Source organism: Channa argus, chromosome 17, assembly GCF_033026475.1.
Source record: "Channa argus isolate prfri chromosome 17, Channa argus male v1.0, whole genome shotgun sequence".
In the NCBI taxonomy this organism is placed as follows: Eukaryota; Metazoa; Chordata; class Actinopteri; order Anabantiformes; family Channidae; genus Channa; species Channa argus.
The window spans coordinates 22310394-22328862 of record NC_090213.1 but is presented as its reverse complement, the minus strand read 5'-3'; the positions used below and the strand labels follow the sequence as shown (position 1 = coordinate 22328862).

The 18469-nt window shown below is 41.1% G+C and overlaps 1 protein-coding gene across 5 annotated transcripts in view; it reads right to left on the bottom strand.

The window, feature by feature from the left end:
• Positions 1-18469, bottom strand: part of rev3l (REV3 like, DNA directed polymerase zeta catalytic subunit) — a 79919-nt gene that overhangs the window by 9362 nt on the left and 52088 nt on the right. For 3 of the 5 annotated variants that reach the window (XM_067481294.1, XM_067481296.1, XM_067481298.1), the window contains 15 exons: positions 18220-18362; positions 11560-15394; positions 9728-10623; positions 9073-9158; positions 8733-8858; positions 8292-8484; positions 8014-8128; positions 6445-6560; positions 5934-6052; positions 5464-5582; positions 5124-5265; positions 3034-3278; positions 2723-2831; positions 1420-1626; positions 453-562 (listed from right to left, as the gene is read on the bottom strand). In XM_067481294.1, the coding sequence (XP_067337395.1) occupies positions 453-562; positions 1420-1626; positions 2723-2831; positions 3034-3278; positions 5124-5265; positions 5464-5582; positions 5934-6052; positions 6445-6560; positions 8014-8128; positions 8292-8484; positions 8733-8858; positions 9073-9158; positions 9728-10623; positions 11560-15394; positions 18220-18362 (6561 nt within the window). The other 2 variants (XM_067481295.1, XM_067481299.1) reach the window with 2 other exon arrangements.

The window sequence follows — 18469 nt, the reverse complement described above, 5'->3', positions numbered from 1 at the left end:
TATATATATATATATATATATATATATATATATATATATATATATATATATATATATATATATATATATATATATATATATATATATATATATATATATATATATATATATATCCAAATCATTGCTAGAAAAATACATTAGCTACAATCTTTTTAATACTAAGAATTATTTAGCAACTTGGAACTAGTTGTCAAAACAATAAAAAAATGTGACGACAGGAAACAGTGATTATTTAATCCTCAGGAAAATGGCACTAAGATTTTTACACAATAATGGAATAGTGACATGAACAAAGGTGCTCACAGCCTGAACACAGGTGGGGAAAATTATGAAAATGTGACAGTTATGGCTTTAGGCTAACATATGAGGGTGTATCAGTCATTATGAACATTACTACTGCTGTGAGAGCACTACAGTGCCTGTGTACTGGGGAAAGTGCTAATACTGCTTACCTGTCTGTGTCGCCATACACAACACGTGCTCCCCATTTCTTAGTGTCATTGACCAGTCTGATGGCTCTCTCCAGGGTCTCTCTGGCTTTGTGAACAATGCTGTCTCCAACCTGGAAAGAGCAGGTGACGAAATGCAACTATGCGAATACTGTGGTACTAGAAACGTGTGGTGCAATGGAAAGTACACCAGAAAGATCTCACAGTCCAGATCATTTTAAAGAACAACAAATCCCCATTTCCAAAAAAGCTGGGATGCTCTGTACAATGTAAATAAAGAGAGAATGCAATGAATGACAAGTGATTTAAAATGTATTTCTGACTGTAAATAGCACAAAGATTAAAAAAAAAATGTAGATGTGATTCTTGGAATCGCTCAGCAGTAAAAGAATCAAGGTGCTAACCTGGCCTTCGAAAAATATAACAAATTGTTAGGCAGCTGAAATTTTATATCCTGCATTGGAGTGTCATTCGGCAAGAAATTGAACCCCAAGTTGCTCCCAGTGGTCAGATGAGCACCTTGCATGGCAGCAGCCATCATCAGTCTGAGTGTGTGTGTGAATAGGTGAATAGCAGAACGTTTACCATTACAATTTTTCATTTTCAACATTTGATGCGTCTTGCGCTTTTTATAAATCTGCTTGTAAAATAAAAGTTGCTTTTAAATTATTTCCAAATCATTAATCCCATAAAAAATGTATTTCTCATGAGCTTATTCAGTGTGACATACTAAAGCACAGATAGCTTCAATAATGGTGTGCGTTGAAACAAACCTGAGGAAAAAAAAAATAATAAAAGGGCCGCTTGCCTCGTCACATTTTCCATTGTGATTTGGCTAAGATGTCACAATCCAAACAATTTCTTTGTGGTAGACTGGCATTTAATTATGACTCATCCGCTGCTGCAAGTGCGTCTTTTTGTTAGTCTCACTTCAATGCTGCAGACACACAGTAATATTAGATTAGCTTACCTCCACACTGGGCATACGTCCAGAGTAGTTGGCGGCAGTGTAGCCGAAGGTCACGTTGGCGATGAGCTTGAGCCCGAGCTGTCGGGCATGCAGCAACCTCATCAGGGCTTTGTCCTGCTTGTAGGTTTTCATTGACTGCTTCACCATGATCCTAGTATTGAGGATTTCTTCCAGCATGCTGGGCACGACTCCTTTACGCACTGACGACTGGACATAAAAAAACAAAACAAGAAAACAAGTGAGAACAGAAGAGGTAGAATGTTTATGATGAAAACAACAGGGTCACAGCAAATAAGTGTGTAAAATGACATTACTCTTGCAGTGGAACATATTGCCATTCTGAAAGATGATACATTAATGGCTTGTATTTGTCTTCATCTCGGACAACATGGAAGATACCACTTAGCTACAGTGTTGATTTGGGACTGTTTGCTCCTTGGTAACTCTTACACAGCACCTCAAAAAGATAATGTGAAAGTCATGGGAAAAACAAAGGAATCTGCGTTGGTAACAGAATTGCAAAGCAAACTAAAGTAGAGCTTTTGAAGAGGTCACACCAGTGTCTTGCCAATCTTTTCTCTTTACCTGCCAATAAAATGACTCTCAGTGCCTCTCCTGGGAGAGATTTAAAAATACTTAATTGTTTTTTAATATGTGGGGGAAAAAACTCCAGAGGGTTACTATAGGATATATCTAGTGTCAGAATAAAGGAGTGGGTGTGTGGTTTTAACCCTCTATACATAATTTTGTTTTAAGATGTCCCACAGTCGAAAGACATGTACACTAGGTTTATTAGTGACCCTAAATTCCCTGTAGGCATAAAGGTCAGTGTGAATGGTTGTCTGTCTGTGTATGTCTTTCTGTGGTAGCCCATAGATAGTTCAGAATTCCCATTTAATACTACTTAACTGACCACTGTGGCTATGTATATGGTTGACTTAGAAAAAGCAGTAAGACAAGAAATCCAGTTGTAGCCAGCTGATGCAACACCCTTCCAGCTCTGGACCATGCCTAGTTTCCTAATGCACCTTTAATGACCTCAGATTACATTGTGCTCACAGTTACACTGCAATGATTGTATATTGTTCACACAATGAGACTGTAACTGGAGACATAGTGTGGGGTTGTGACTAAATGAAAAAAATAAATAAATGGAAGGAAGCAGAGCATGAAGGGGGGGTTCTGTAGACACCTTCATAAACCTGCTCAGAGATATGTTTACTAATAGGACCAATCGGTTTTCTAGGACAATATTCAGTGCCTGGTTACATCTCATCAGAGAACTGGTCAGAGTGTGCTGTACCTTGACGAAGGCGATGCCATTGGGTGACACAGTGATGTCATTACGTAGCTGGTAGAGAAGCTCAGGAGGGACCCTCAGTGAGGTGCAGCCAAACTTAAACTCATCAGACCTGAAAAAGGGACGTGGATTAATATAATTTCCTTTCAGTGCCTATATCTCTGGGCTGGTAGTGCTGCAGCATCTGCAATTCACTCTTTTATTAAAAATAATGAGGAAAGGAAGGAAACACTGGGAGCAGAGTTTCCTGGCAGACATGCAACCTAAGCAAGTTCAGTAGACGCTCTAGGTGTGTGGCTCTGTCATGTCCTTACGTTCCAAGGCTGTCGATGTGGCCAAGGCATGTAGAGTAGCAGTAGTTATATGCAATGACGATGGAAGGGTAGAGCGATTGGAAGTCCAGTACAACCACCGAGTTGCTGTAAAAGCGTGATTCAGGCTCCATCACCAGAGGAATGCACTGTGGCGCCCTCTGCTGGGCTCGTTGATGGATGCTGGGTGTGACAGGGATGTAGTTTAGAGGCTTGGCCAGACGCAGCATCATGGACTCAACACGGTACTGTAGGAAGGAGAGCAGGAAGCACAACTTGATGAAACAAGACATTCTGAAAAGTACTGCTTTTAATGGTATCGTTCATTTTTCTCGCTTTAATGTATTTGCCTTTAACTGAGGGTCTAATCAATAGCTAAAGCAGTATCAGTTTTTGGAATGTAGAGGCAACAACACAAGAAATTTGAACTTCAGTAGTAGATATGGAGCACCATCATTGTTAAGGTGAAGTCATGGCTCTACTTGTCTGCAAGACACTGTGCTTTGGTGCTTTATCTTTGTATCAACTAACTGCTGAGAAAAAGTGGTTTGGTAGTGGTTTTTGTCTTTTGTTTCTAGTTTCTTCACTGTGGATTTCATGGGGTGGGGGTGGGGGGACCAAGCTGCTGTCCTTCACAACAATGGCCTAAAAAATTTTCTTTAAATTTGAGAACTGCAGAGTAGACTGATAATTCAAGTGACACTTAATGTTTTTGTTTCCAAATAATTTTTTGAAATATAGGATCTAGACCATTTGCTAATGTGAATTTATATGTATTTCAATTCGAACCTCTGGCTACTGATAGAATTGTCAAACCCAAGATTTTTATTTAACATCATACTTTTTTGCGCATGTGCCTTTTGTCATCATTCAAGTGTGAGCAGTCGTGGTTAAAAGAGGTACAATGTAGCTCAAACACCTTATACAGCTCATCTGTATTGTCTGTTGACTTTCACAAAAACAATACCGGACATGTAAAATGATCAGCTGGCTCAGAACAGCTTGTTTATGATTTGACTGACAAATGGAGTTGGTGTTTTTCTTTCTGTATGTATGCAGTTTGAATTTCTGTTCAATAAGTGGATGTGTGACAGATGCTGGAGTCAAGATTACCTAACAGTTACAACCTAAAAACTGTGAAATTATAATCTTGTAAAAGTACAATTCATGGCAGAACCACTGTATTGGATTGCATTTAATTGCAAAGGTGGTCATAAAGTTATGCTTGAAAGGTGTATATTGTGACCATAGGACTTCAGCACAAAAAATGGCTTCCCATAAATCTAGAATAGAATTTAAAACCCTCCTCACATATAAAGCTCTGAAAGGTCAAGCTCCGTCATATCTTAGTACCATATCATCCCAGTAGACCACTTAATCTCAGAATACAGGCCTACTTGCGGCTCCCAGAATTTCAAAAAGTAGAATGGGAGGGCAGGGCCTTTAGCTATCAAGCTCCTCTCCTGTGGGACCAGCTCCCAGTTCAGATTTCGGCAGCAGACACCCTCTCTACTTTTAAGTCTAGGCTTAAAACACTAATCTCACCCCACATTTATATGCCACAACTGCATGACATTAACTTTGTGTCTCTATCTACTGTATTTGTGCTTCTCCCTCTCAGTCCCTTTCGGCAGGTGTTCCCGGCATTGGAGCTGTTTGTTTCCAGTGCACAGCTACTGGTCCTACCAACCTGCCTAGTGTTTTGTTGTTGCTTCTTGTTGCTCTTTTCTTTGCTCTATGCACTTTTTACTCACCTCAACAGATCAAGGCAGATGGCTGCCCAACCTGAGCCTGGTTCTGCTGGAGGTTTCCTACGTTAAAGAGGGTTTTTCCTCTCTGTTGCCTATAGGCTCATTATAGGGGAATTTGTTTTCTTTACATATCTGTATAATCTTGACTTTATTATGTAAAGTGCCTTGTTGTGATTTGGTGCTATTTAAAATAAGTTGAATTAAAGTCAACTGAAAACTGTGGGCTAATCAGAGTCCCAAAACAAGTTTCCCAATGTCTGGGTGTTGAAAAAACAAAAAAACCCCCACTGTTTTAGTATTGAAGACTTTAAATGAAAGAAGTATGCGTGTGTGTACTGGTACCTGTGATCCCCGAGTCAGAACATGGAAGAACTGAATTCCAAACAGTCTGGCCAGCTCACTAGTTCTGCCAATGATGTCATGCTGCTGGAGAAGCTGCATGGTGCCACGCACTCGGCTCACATAGTGGTCAACCAACTTCCACCTACAGTAACACACACATCAGCATAACCATTAGCATACAATGTTCTCATTGCACAGAGCTTTATAAAGTAAATGCAGTTTAAATGAGGACTGGAAAGAGTAACAGCCACAGGTCATGTTCCACTGGTTAAAATGAGACAGATGATTAGCTGAAATTATCTGTGATCACATTTCTGGTTTAATTGGTGTGGGTACAAACCGGTATAAGTCGGTGTTGTGGTCAAACCAGTCCGAAAGTGTACGGTGGCTATACAGGGGGAAGCGTTGGTGGAGCACATGGAAGGCCACATTCTCAAAACTGTAGTTGTTTAACGTTACCTGGAAGAGAATATACACACTTGGACCATTTCGTCAAGTTGCATCTCTATAATTTTCACATGAATCCTTTGTTAATGTACATTGCATTTTGATGATAAAACAAGTGAGCTAAAAGCCTAAAGCAGTGAAGACTGTTGGTGCTGTGAAGACAACAGTAGAGAATGCCAACTCAAGGCAATTCACTGAGCAAACTAAACTACCCTAAAACAATAACTAACAACTAAAATTGAACTGTAAGGATACGTGAAAAGCAAGTTACAGCTCATTTTACAGTACATGCCTGGCCAAAGTCTGAACAGTGATGGCTGACACTATGTCTGAGAGGGGTGGAGGTCATGGTAGGACACTTGCCTCAGTCTTCATCACCCTCCACAGATTGAGGGTAATGCGTCCGATGATGTTAATCTCTGTCATGGTGTCGGCTCCATACTCATCCCTCTCTGCAGCGAAGCGGTTCTCTTTGGAGTCACCTTAGGATATGCACAGAGAAAGACTAAAAATTGCTTGTCTTGCTCAAGGACACTTCGACACGTGACCACATAATCTGGGAATCAAACCAACAACTGTGGAATTGGTGGACGGCCGCTCTACTTCCTGCACCACAGATTCCAATACACAAGTTAGAAATGTCTTGAGGAGAATAATTCTCCTGAAAAAACACTCTTATTGTGCCAACTCTTTAACTCTTCAACTCCAAATAAATGCTTAAATAAAAAGTTAAATGAAAATATGAGGTAGGAGGTTCATGTTAAGTACCACCACATCACTTTCTTGCATAAAGCCGACCTGCTTTTAACCCTGAACACTTGATCAAGATTCTGGATTAACTAGTTTAATGTAGAAGCTGGACAACTATTCTCACCTGGCACTCGTGACAGCTGCTGGCACAGGTCCACTCCAAGTGCTGATGCCCGCTGGAGGAGGTAGCCCCAGGATTGCATCTGAACCTCATATCCTACCAGGATGTCTGGGTCATACCTGATCAAACACAGATATGTTAAGCTGTAAGCCTGCAGACTATCAAAGACTATTAAGGACTGGACAGCTCACACATAAAGACTGTTTCAACAGACTGTCAAAGATGTCTACTGTAGTCTCTGACAGTCTGAGCACAGAACAGACAAAAAGAAGACTTCTAGCAGTCCTGAGAGCCTTTGGTAAATATTCCGCATTGGCCAATGTCTGCACTTTCATCGATCGCTAAAAAGAAATGTCTGCAGACACATCTGCAGCCTACACTGACATCATTCCTCTCGTGTATACTACTGAAAAGTAGAGCATGTTTTCGTAAACATATTGTTTGGGTGCATCAGTGTCAGCTGACCAGAAGCTTTTTTTTTGGCACTTCAATAGAGCAATAAGTGAGATTAGCAAATCTAAACACACAGTTGTGTTCATGCTACAGTCTACCCTCTGTCTACACTTAAATTGTTACTATTGTTACTGTTACTAAGTAAAAGGGAGTAAAAAGCCAATTAATAATTTCTCAACACAAGTTGAACAGGTAAATTTGCATCTTTATCAATGAAGGTATATGCTAAATACAGAAATATGTAACTTCCTGAGAGAGCTCCAAAGAGCCTCCTGTTAGTACAATGCAACACAACTCAACAGCATTAAACACCACCCCCTTCAAATGAGCATACAGGTGAATCAGCATATTTAAAACCAGTGAATTTAAAAAGGGATTGTGACCTTTATAAAGGGATGATTTTTCAGAGTAGGTCAGTTTCAACTATACTCAACTATGTATGTGTATTTTATGATTTAAATATAAGGTAATTCTATCAGATATTGTTTTTGCTGCTTTACAAATAATGTTTTTAAAGTAGACATGATATCCAACCTGGTTCTGAAATTTTTGATCAATGCTGTTTATTTAAAATTACTACACATAATTCAGATATTTTCAGATATGTACAGTATAGCAGCTGCTACAAATGATGAAACCTCTAAGCCATCATTCAGGATGTCTGAAATGTTGTTTTCATAAACCAAATAACATTCTTTACATATTTGTTGTTCCAGTTGTAAATATGGTGCCTTTATAATTTATGATGGAATATACTTTAAACAGAGCACAGGATGAATGATACACGGTCTCCATTTAGCACTTTTACACCTTATTGGTACCTAAAGCACTTTTCAGTTGCTTCTCAATCCCTCTGTTTATCTACCTCTGTTTCTTTTTTGTCTCTCCCTCACAAACACACACTACACACCACTGGGAGAAGCTTGGGTTTTCACTGTCTTGCTCAAAGACACTTCAACATATGGACAGGGAGCTGGGAACTGAACTGCTAACCAAAGCTCATGGTGAACACTCTCTCTACCTACAGCCAGGATAAAAAAAAAGAAATGAATCAAAATCTTATACCGGCAGTTTACCAAGCTAAATTCTATTCAATGAGAGCCATTTATATACATATACCTCCTCATGATGGCGATCAGCTCCTGAAACAGCATCTTCTCATCCGTGGCATATGCCACCTGCAGCCCAGTGACCCCCGACCTGACCAGCAGGGGTGCTGATCCTCTGTGACCTGCTGAGGGCAGTTAAACAGGCTAATTACAGTAGCTCAACTGTTGAAAGGCTCAAATTATGTGACCTAGAACCCTGTGGAAAACCTCACGAACCCATAGAACCATTTCAACATGTTGTAACACATAACAAACATTGTTCTGTGCTTGAGGAAAGTAAGACTCTACCTTGATCACAATTTTTATTGTCATTGTCCACTACGATTGCACCGGTCAGCTGGGTGCTATCTACATGTAGCAGGGGAGCATCTGAATTGAGGCAATAGAATAAGGCACATATGGGGTCGAACTCAGGATCAGGTTCAAGGTCACGACGGGTTCTTGCATGAAGCTCCATGCCCATTAGTGTTAGGTGTTGGACCTGAAGAGCACAAGCACTGTTGTATTAAAAGGGGCACAATTAATTTTGTGGTAATGGTGTGGGTGAATGAGAGCTGGAATCAAATTTTTAGAACAAGCACCCCCTCTATATATTTAGTTCTCCACACTTTCCACAAATTTAGATTTTTAGCTGAAAGTAAAATAACTTTTAACTAAAAAAAATAATCTATAAAAAATAAAAAATAAAACATTCTCTCAACATAACTGAATGGAGCCTGAACAGTTCACCTCATGCAGAGCTTTGGCATCTTGCAGATTCTGCATGCTGACTTTGAAGCCATACGAGTTGGCTATGCTGGGCCCTTCAATCTGAGAGTTTTCTTTCTTTGGCACATTCAAAGCAGCAAACTGGTTCTTTGAAAGACAAAAAAAGTACAAGAAATTTCAATACAGGCACATCTACTAAACATCCCAATTCAAATCACTCAAGTGTAAGATGAAGTCCATACAGGGCAATGCTCTCCATGAAGACTTCTACACTCTTATTTTAAACGGTTTCCCTAACCAGATTGGCCTGTGGTGAGATAATGTGATGAAAGGTCTGAAAAATCAAAACTTGTGGCCTGACCTTCAACTGTGTGGTCAGTAACACTCTTCTTAGTGGGTGCGCCTGGCTTCTCCCCCTCTGGGAGAGTCTCTGAGAAATAGGATCCTCTGCAACAGGAATAAAACGGGCAGAGCAGAAATGAGTTAAGCAACAGTTTAAAACTTAAAAGAAAAACAGATGGTTTACAGTAGTCAAAAGCGTGTTTCACATAAGTATTCTAGACAATGTCTGAGGGTGATTTCTCCTGACATTGTTATCACTCTTCCCCAATCCCCAGGGGATTGCAAGAGTGATAAGCATCCTCACGGGAGAAACTAAGCTCCATGTCAGTGTGCACAGAAGGCTCAACATGACAGAATACTTAGGCTGTGGAAAACAGCTCTATACTTCGACTACAATGACACTCAAGTGATGTCATCAACATGTTCATTTGCTCGCTATAAATCCTCCCAAGACATTGAGACAGAGCAGGAGCTCAGGCACATAATATAGACATACTAGGGGGCTTGCAGGATCAAGTCTGGATAGTTCAAGTCTCACTTGAACATTTGCATATTCTAAAACACTCCCTCTGGACAAAGACAGGACAATGTCAGGATTCCAGTCCATGTGTGAATGAGGCTAAAGAAGACAAATATACACTGCTCTGTGACAGAAGAAACTACTGGTTTCTTACCTTCACATATGGGTGTGCTGCACACTGGCTTCAGATCTTCACTTCTTCTCTGCCGCCGCCTTACGAAAGGTGTGTTGTAAAGGAGGTGGGGACTAGTCCTACCCTCTTCCCTGTTACTGACATGAAGAGGTGAGGGACTATGATTCTCCCCTAGTCTATCTGGGGAATCAAAGAGCCCAGGAGACAGTGGACATAACGACTTTTCACTTTGCCTGTTTTCACTGAGCAGGTTTGGGTATGAAGGGCTGGGCTGACAGGACTGCTGCCATGTAGGCAGCTCTGGGGACTCTGGAAAGGTGGTTTTATTATAATCACCTTCTTCATCTTGCTCAAACACCATAGCAGTTTCATCTGTAATTGGACTAATCTCTGTGGATTTACAGTGAAAGCCTGAGTTCTTCATGGGAGATAAGATTAAGGACAGGTTGCGTTTTGTTCTCAAGTGAGTCCTGGAACTGGAAAAGGACTTCCCACACAGCTCAACATTCACCGCTGGCTGCTGACTTCTCTCTGGGATCCCCTCTTCATCAATAAACTCATTAACCCCTTTCTTTAACAGCACAGTGTCTTTTCGCAAGTTTTGTAAATTCTTGTACTGTTTCCTGGCTTCCAGCCACAGTTGCACACGTTCTTGGCTTGGTGGGTTTTTACATGGAAGAAGAATGACCTTTTTTTCACTGGCTGAGGATGGGTCAGGCTTGATCTGGTCTTTACAAGCTTCTGAGCCATTGGCTCCCTGGGCTTGGGAAGATAAAGTATTACTGGTGGCTGGGTGTGTCATGGCTGAGAAAGCCATCTTCCAGAAATGGAGTCCTTCCAACGACAGGTCTCCGCTAAACTCCTCAAGCTCTTTTACCAGTCTAGTACCCACAAGTAGTTTACGACCGCCAACCTCCCTGAAGAACAGAAAGGTGCATGTTGTTACTTAAATCATATTTAATAATTTCCTGGAATTGATCACAGTTTGAGCTGGAGGATTATGCTGTTTCTGTTGATGATTCATAGAGAATACAGAACATATCAAATAAAGAGAGTACTAAACAGGATGTTTGAGGAAAGAGAGTTTAAAAAAATATATGAAAACCATTGCTTAATATACATTTAAATATTTTGCAAAGGATCACAAAATGTGGTTATTACAACACTAAGACCAGATAAGTACCAAGACAGGGCATTTGACCGTTGTTAATGGACAGGGCTCAGGGCTTGTGCATTCTTATGCAAAAAATAGTGTATTCACAGTAACAGAACTTAAACATATTAGCAGTTTTATGCGACAGTTCCCTTGTTATTTAGGTTAAAGGAGCCCTGCCGAATTTTCTTGAAATCAAATAAAAGTTCAGTTACCTTTCGGTGTTATTCACCAAAGCACATTGTCCTTGACAATGAATACACTTAGTTTAGCTTCAAGCCTCCTTTTAAATAAGAATTATAGCTTTTCTAGTAATAATTATGGTTGTGTAGGGAGTGTATAAATAAAGGTATAGAAAAATAATGAACATTATAATGGTGCAAAATTAGCATTCCCATTGACAAACACATTTCCTAAATTAACTTTCAATTATTTTTGATGACATAATAATTGTATTACCTAAATGTGCATTAACATTATGTTGATGAAAACTATTCTTTGTTTTACTATGACATTTTAAAATATGAGGATGAAAACTTTTGCACCCAACCCTATGTCAAAGGGGAGTTCAAATCCACCCATAATAAGAGCCATTTATCAGTTAGTGTTTTTTCTGTTTTCAATGTAATTTTTTTAATTTGGTAGATAGTGTCAAAATGTTTTTTATATCAACTCGTTCTGCTGATGCATAAAGTCTTACATTGGCTTTCCTGGGGCATCTGAGGGATCGCTGCAGAACGGCTCCTGGAAGGTGGCTTCTGACATCTCCAGGTCCACCAGAGTACTGAGAATCTCCTCCCGGCTTGGAGGGGACATGAGAGGCTTGAGAATATGCATTCCACCTCCTGCCCCCCGCAGCAGCTGGCTCGCCCTCACCTGGGATAGTGAGCTGATGGAGCGGGGTGAGCTACTGGGTGTGGTGGACATAACCCCATCAATGCCATCAAAAGGCTCCCCTGTTGGTGAGCCTTCATGATCAACAAATGATGCTGAGCTTAAAGGCAGTGGAAGGATAGGGTCAAAGACGGAAAAGAGCAACTCTTTTTTCTCACAGTGAAAGTCTTGAAAGTGGCTGAGGGTGTGGGCTTTACCTAAAGAGAAGTCCCACTCTCTGTTCCTGCTTTTCTCAGAGTCAAGGAATGTGAAGTGATTTGATTTTGCAACAGATTCCCTGTTTTCAGCTTTATCAAACAGGTCAGGGCTATAAGGCCTCGTTTTGTGCAAGTCAGAACCCCGTTCAAAGTCCTCTCCAGATCCAAAAACCCTATCAAGTTTCTTCTCAAAGTCCAGTGCCTGAGCAGACACAGCTTCCTGGCTTACATCACTCAGGAATTTAACAGGTAAATTTTTATCAGTAAGGACAAATTGGCTACCACTATATGGGCTGGGGAACTCAGTCTGATCAATAGCATTTATATCAAACGTATAATTGTGTGGAAGTTCTGGTGATAAACTGTCCTCTACGAAGCTGCAATTGTCCAGGCCTGGGTCAGTAAGAAACAAGGGGCAGTCATCTGATATGGTGCCCTTCTGCTTCACGGTCATATCTGGCTGAGTGCTACTCATTTTGCCTTTCCTGTTTCTGGGTTTTTTATCTTTGAGAGGGGTACATTTTGGGGCCCTAGGTTTTCTGTGACTTTTAGAGGGAGCTCTTCTGGATTTAGCTGGTTTAATTGTAGTATGTAGTGGTATTGCAGCCTGAGCTATCGCGTTGGAATGGCTGTCTGTTCCAATCACTTGTAGAGGAAGGGCTTGTCCCTGCTGTCTCTTCTGAAGAAGCTGTTTGAGGACAGTCAAGCAAGAAGGAGTCTCACAAAGATTGGGGAACTCCCCGTTCTTGGGCCCCAAGTGTGGTGAGGCTACTGCTAGTTGTGTATGTTCTGATAAGGGCTGGCCACCTGGAGAAACAGACTCCACCTGCAATTCCTCTGCCTTTACCGCATTGGTCTGGCAACCTTGTTGCTTTAGTTGAGCTGGTTGTGAACAGTGTTGGTTGACATCCATGATTGAAGTCTCAAAATCCTCAACCTTTGGTATTATAGGTCTGGCTACTAAGTTAGAGTCTGATATAGATGTTGTCTGGGAAATAGCCTGGCTGGGGCTATTTGTCCTCATTGGATCCTGAAACGGAGGGAGCTCTTGAGAGGAACTCTCAGAAGGAGGTAGCTCAGCTTCTGGGGAAAGAAGCTGAGAACCGTCTTTACTTAACTCATGGCCTTTGGGTTCTTCATTCTTCTTGTGACACCTTCTAGATCTTTTGGGGGTTGCAGAATTATTGCCAGTGGCATCAGCTACAGCTTTCTCTTTTCTTCTCTGCCTTTGAGCAGCACAACTACTTTTTCTGGATTTCTCTGTTTTTGGTACTTGTTCACCTGGAGGCTTGGTAGCCCTCTTGCTTATTTTCCTTTTAGTAACTGCAGTTTTCTTATGTTTGGCTATTTGGCGCTTATTTTGAGCTCCTTTGGTTGAGGACACAGTGTGCGGCTTCTGAAAAGCAGAACTAAGACATGGGACACTGAGTAGGTTTTTTAGTTTTTCTGAGCTGTCCATTAAAGGGTCACTTGGAGACCAACAGCGCGGAGGTGTTGAGTTTATAGGGCTTGGGGATCTATCAGAAAGGTAGCCCAATTCTACCATGACATCAGTATACTCCGTTTCATGGTCATCTGCCAGCTCACAATAACATGGTCGAGGGAGTGGCAGAGAGGGTAGAAGTGCGCCTCTCTGACAGCCTTTAGTTCTTTTGACCCTTTCGTTCTGACTAATTCGATTACTTGAGGAGTTGTTGATCGTTTTCTTATTACTGGAGGTGACCTTTGGCTTTCGTTTTAAGATTTTCTTAGCTTTTGGGTCAGTGACAGGAAACCTGACAGCAGTAGATTCTGGTACCTTGGGCCAGAAATCCTTAAGCGGGGCCAGTTTATTGTACTGCTCAAGCTTGTTTGGTGTCAGCAAAACTAGCTGCTCCTCTGCATTCAGTTTTGACATCTTCACCAACATATTTTTCTGTCCTTTGAATCTGTTGATAATAATGTATTTTATAATAACAGGGGGTTGTTTCTTGCGCCGTTTCTGTTGTTTTATTTCCTGCCCATTAGAGACCTTGTTCCCCTTTACCTTGCTGTCTTTGAGGTTTTTAGAATGAATGGCACCTGAGTATTCTCCATCCTCACCATCATAACTCATCCTTCGTTTGGCCCTCAGCGTGTATTTACTACCAGCCAGTGCTGAAGACTTAATACAGGTAACTTTAGGTGGTACATCTTGCAATGGGCTTAACCTATCTTCTGCTGTGTCTTTAGCTTCTTCAGAAAAACAGGAACCAGTTGTGGAGTTGGTGCCAGGTAGCTCTGAGAGTGGTTCTGTCTGTTCAATTGCAGACCTCTCTTCAGTTTTTGACCCATCCTTAGTGACTGCCCTTCCCTTTATTATAGGCCCATCTTGAACAGGCTCAGGGTCTTTTATTGGCTTATGCTCTAAAACTGGCAGGCCTGTTTCCATGACCACTGAACCAACAGGCATGACTGAGTTCATGAAGCCAGCAGTAACCTGGCTGTCAGAGGTAGAACTTTCAACAATGCATGATTTAATCCTCTGTCCTACCATTCCTAACCTTTTTTTGTTCACTTTTATCCTGGTCCTACGAGGCTGGGCTTGTCCCAGCTTGCTGCAGTAATCAGAGAGCTTTTTGCTCCCAGCTTTCTTCCTACTAAGGCAGTTGGAGAGAATCACGCTGGGGAAGAACTTGTAATGTGCTTCCTGCTGGGCCACAATAGTCTTCTCAGTTTTATTTTCCTGATAGTCCTCATACCTGATTTTGAGCTCTCCAACATCGCCCTCCTCGGTGTCCTGGCTCATTTCATCCTCCTTTGGATCAATTCGATCTTCCTTCTCTATGGGTGAAAGGGCTGAGGAGATATTTCTAAGGATGGGGCTTTTACAGTCTTTCTGGGTTAGTTCCAGCTCTGTCTTCGCTGAGCAATTTCTCAGTTCAGAGTAGCAAAAAGAGAACGTTCTGTGGTTCTGAAGAATAGACAGACAGTTTGTTTCTACATTCTTTATGTTGCCATAATTCTTCCTGCTTTTGGTGACTTTTGTGTTACCAAAGGGGAAACTTTCAAGATCTGTCATATCCAAAGCTATAGAGGTCTTCTTGTCATAGGTGTACAAGGGCTGGATGTCTTCTTTGTCTACACAAATGGGAGACACCTCAGGGTGACTGGCTTTTTTGCAGGGGATAGGGTGTTTGACTGGTGGAATGTAGAGGATTTCGTTATTAACCTGTAAGCCTGTTGAACATTCAATACTGCTGTCCTGGCTGCTTCTTGATTGAAAGTGTTTGTCAACTGGCTGCTCTGTCTCCAGCACATGAACTGGTCTGTGCTCAGGGTGCTTACACTCCAGAACAATCTTAGCGGAAGAAGGTGGCTCAGGGTGGACAGTCTCTCCAGGAAAGGGGTTTCTTTCCCCAAGCATTTTTTCTGTGACTATGAGAGAAGACTGGGTCCGGGAGCTACTCTCTGTTAAGGATGAATCTAAGGATATAAACACATAAGAGGTAGTACCACATTATCAGTTAACATTCAATAGACAGGTCTCGATTATCTAGAACACTTAAATGACCTACTGTAGAACTACCATCCCACCCCCACCAATACTAATGCTACAATGAAACATTAGGGATGTGGTGCTCATTTAATATGTGTTTCTAGTCATAATGAGTTTGATTTGATACTTAGAGAGTTATAATTCATTTTCATTTTACTATGGATTAAGTATGTAAATGCAATAAATAAAAACTTTGACACACCATGTTTTATCAAGAGCTTCAAGATCAAAACACTGCAGGTCCTGGTTTAAAACATTTAATTTACAAGCTTATATTATTGATATTATATGACTAAAAGCATAAGTGGCACAATGTGACTTCTGATGTAGACAAGATGGGGTGCTGCTGAATTGAAACTTACACTGACCGGCCATAACATTATGACCACTCACCTAATAGTGAGTAGGTCCCCCTTTGCTGCCAAAACAGCACTGACTCATTGGAGAATGGACCCCACAAGACCTCTGAAGTTGTCCTCTGGTGCCTGACACCAAGGCATCAGTACCAGATTCTGTTAGCCCTCTAAGTTGCAAGGAAGGGGTTTCATGGACCTGACACCCACAGTGCATGCTGGTACATGCAATTGAATGTCAAGATAACCTAAAACAAAGGCTTTCAATCGATAACTTAATTAAAATCTTTACTCAAGATTAAATGCAAATACTCAGAATGTGCTGTCATGGAACATTTTCTACAACAATTATGTCATATAATCTGTAATTTATTCTTTTATCTCCATTAATAAATATGGAGATAAAAGTACTGGGCATGGTTTACCATGATGATTAAAATCAGTCTCTGATCACTCAATGACTCTTTTTTTCTGCTCAATCTGATATGGTTTACTAGTACAGGTGAAAGAGGGACTGGGGCGGGTTTAGTAAGGGGGCTGCTAATAGAACTTGCCAGTTATTAAGTTACAAATGTGACAAATCAGGCTAAATGGTTAGCATAGCATCAACACATGTATAGTTTACATATACTTTGATGTTTTCTCCTTGACTTTGGTTTTTGCGTGCCTGGTACCTCACTTGTAAGTCGCTTTGGATCAAAGTGACTGCTAAATGACATGATGTAAATATATATGCTTTTTTGATAGGTTTTTAAAGAACTACTATTATTGGCTTTTTAGTTTTATTTGTATTTACATATAAAGATACAGTAAAAGAGTTCTTCACCTGTGTCTCACCTAAGCTGGGATCAGTCTCCCAACTTCTGGCTTTTGTATGTGAGTTTGTGTGTATATGTGTGTGTGTGTGTTTGTGTGTATGTGGGTGTGTAGGAGCTGCTCCGCACTCCGTTAGGCAGTGAGGCAGACAGCAGAGAAATTGCATCAGAAATACCATGCCTATAACTTCACATCTTAGGGACGACTTTGGCACAGGAAGGTAGAGCGGTTGTCCACCAATCTCACAGTTGTTGGTTCAATGTCGAAGTGTCCCGGTGAACGTTGGCAAGCTGCATAGCAGCTCCCCCACCAGTGTATGAGTGTGTGTGTGATTGTGAGTGTGAATGGGTGAATAAGAAGCAGTGTAAAGCACTTTGAGTGCCAATAGGTAGAAAAGCGATATATAAGTGCAGAACATTTACCATTTATCTGTTAATGTCACTCAGTGCACTCTTTAAGTGCAAATATAATGCTGAGAATTGCTCAGCATTCCTACTCAGAGTCGCTTACACTGTCAAGCTCTACACGTGAGGCAAGAGATCATCATAAAATAACCTGTTGTAATGGCTTCCAAACAAATTTGTGGCGTTAAAAGGAATTTTCGTTAATGCCGTATTATCACATTAATGTTGACAGACATACCTAAAATGTGATTCATCAGACCAGGCTACCTTCTTGTATTGCTCTGGGACCCAGTTCTGATGCTCACATGGTCATTGTAGACCCTTTTGGCAGTAGACACAGGCCAGCAATGGGCACCCTGATATGTCTGTGGCTATGCAGGCCCTAAACACCAAATTGTGATGCACTGTGTTTTCTAATACCTTGCTGTTGGAACCAGCCTCAATGTTTTCAGCAATATGTACTACAATAGCTCTTCAACTTTCTCTCTTCAACTTTCGCTATTCAACTGGATTGTTTTATTTTATTGTTTATCGATATTTTACTATGGGACTAGAACTGACATTAAAAGAGTGGGATACACCCTAGAAAAGTTGGAGACTGACAGTGCTGTAGAAGCACAAAAAACTGCTTCATGTCATATTTTTTAAAGTTGGGTGTACAACAAGTTATATTTACAGTTAATTGGCAATACAAGCAAATTGCACTGTTCAGTAGGTCAAATGAAACGTGACATGAAGACAATTTCACAAAAACAAGACACTGAACAACAGCCCATCCCCTTCCCCAGCCGTGCAGTGCCGGTCCCAAGCCTGGTAGAAATTGGGGAGGGTTGCACCAGGGCATCCGTCGCAAAAACTGTGCCAAATCAGCATGCAGACAAATGATCTGCTGTGGCGACCCTGAACTCACAGGATAAACTGAAAGGATAATCAATCAATAGAAAATAACTCTTAATAACTGAATTCCAAGGAATCAAATAAAGTCTCAAAAGCTTCTGCTATGTTAACCCCCCCCATAATGCAATTAGATCATACAGCTAAAATGTGCTGTCAATCTTGCAAAAAGTGTGCAGCTGCTGTCAGATCCATACGTTGATATCTTTGATAGAACGTAAATAAGCATAGAAGCAAACTGACATTAAATGTTGTCTCAGTATGTTTCAGTATGAGATGACTCACCACTGCTCTCGTCTGCTGCCCCATCGAGCTGGGGGATAGACAGGTTGGCGAACATAGAGTTATCCCCACTCCACTCCATGTCTTCATCTGAGGATTCCTGGTGCTCCTCACTGAAGCAGTCCTCTCTTTCCTTCACAACACGCCTGTACAAATTGAAATGGCAGGAGCACTGAGTAAACAGTGCACAGGCACAACCCATTGTAGATTACCTCATCTGAGGGCTCAGTATTTGCTGGCTTGTAACTAAGCA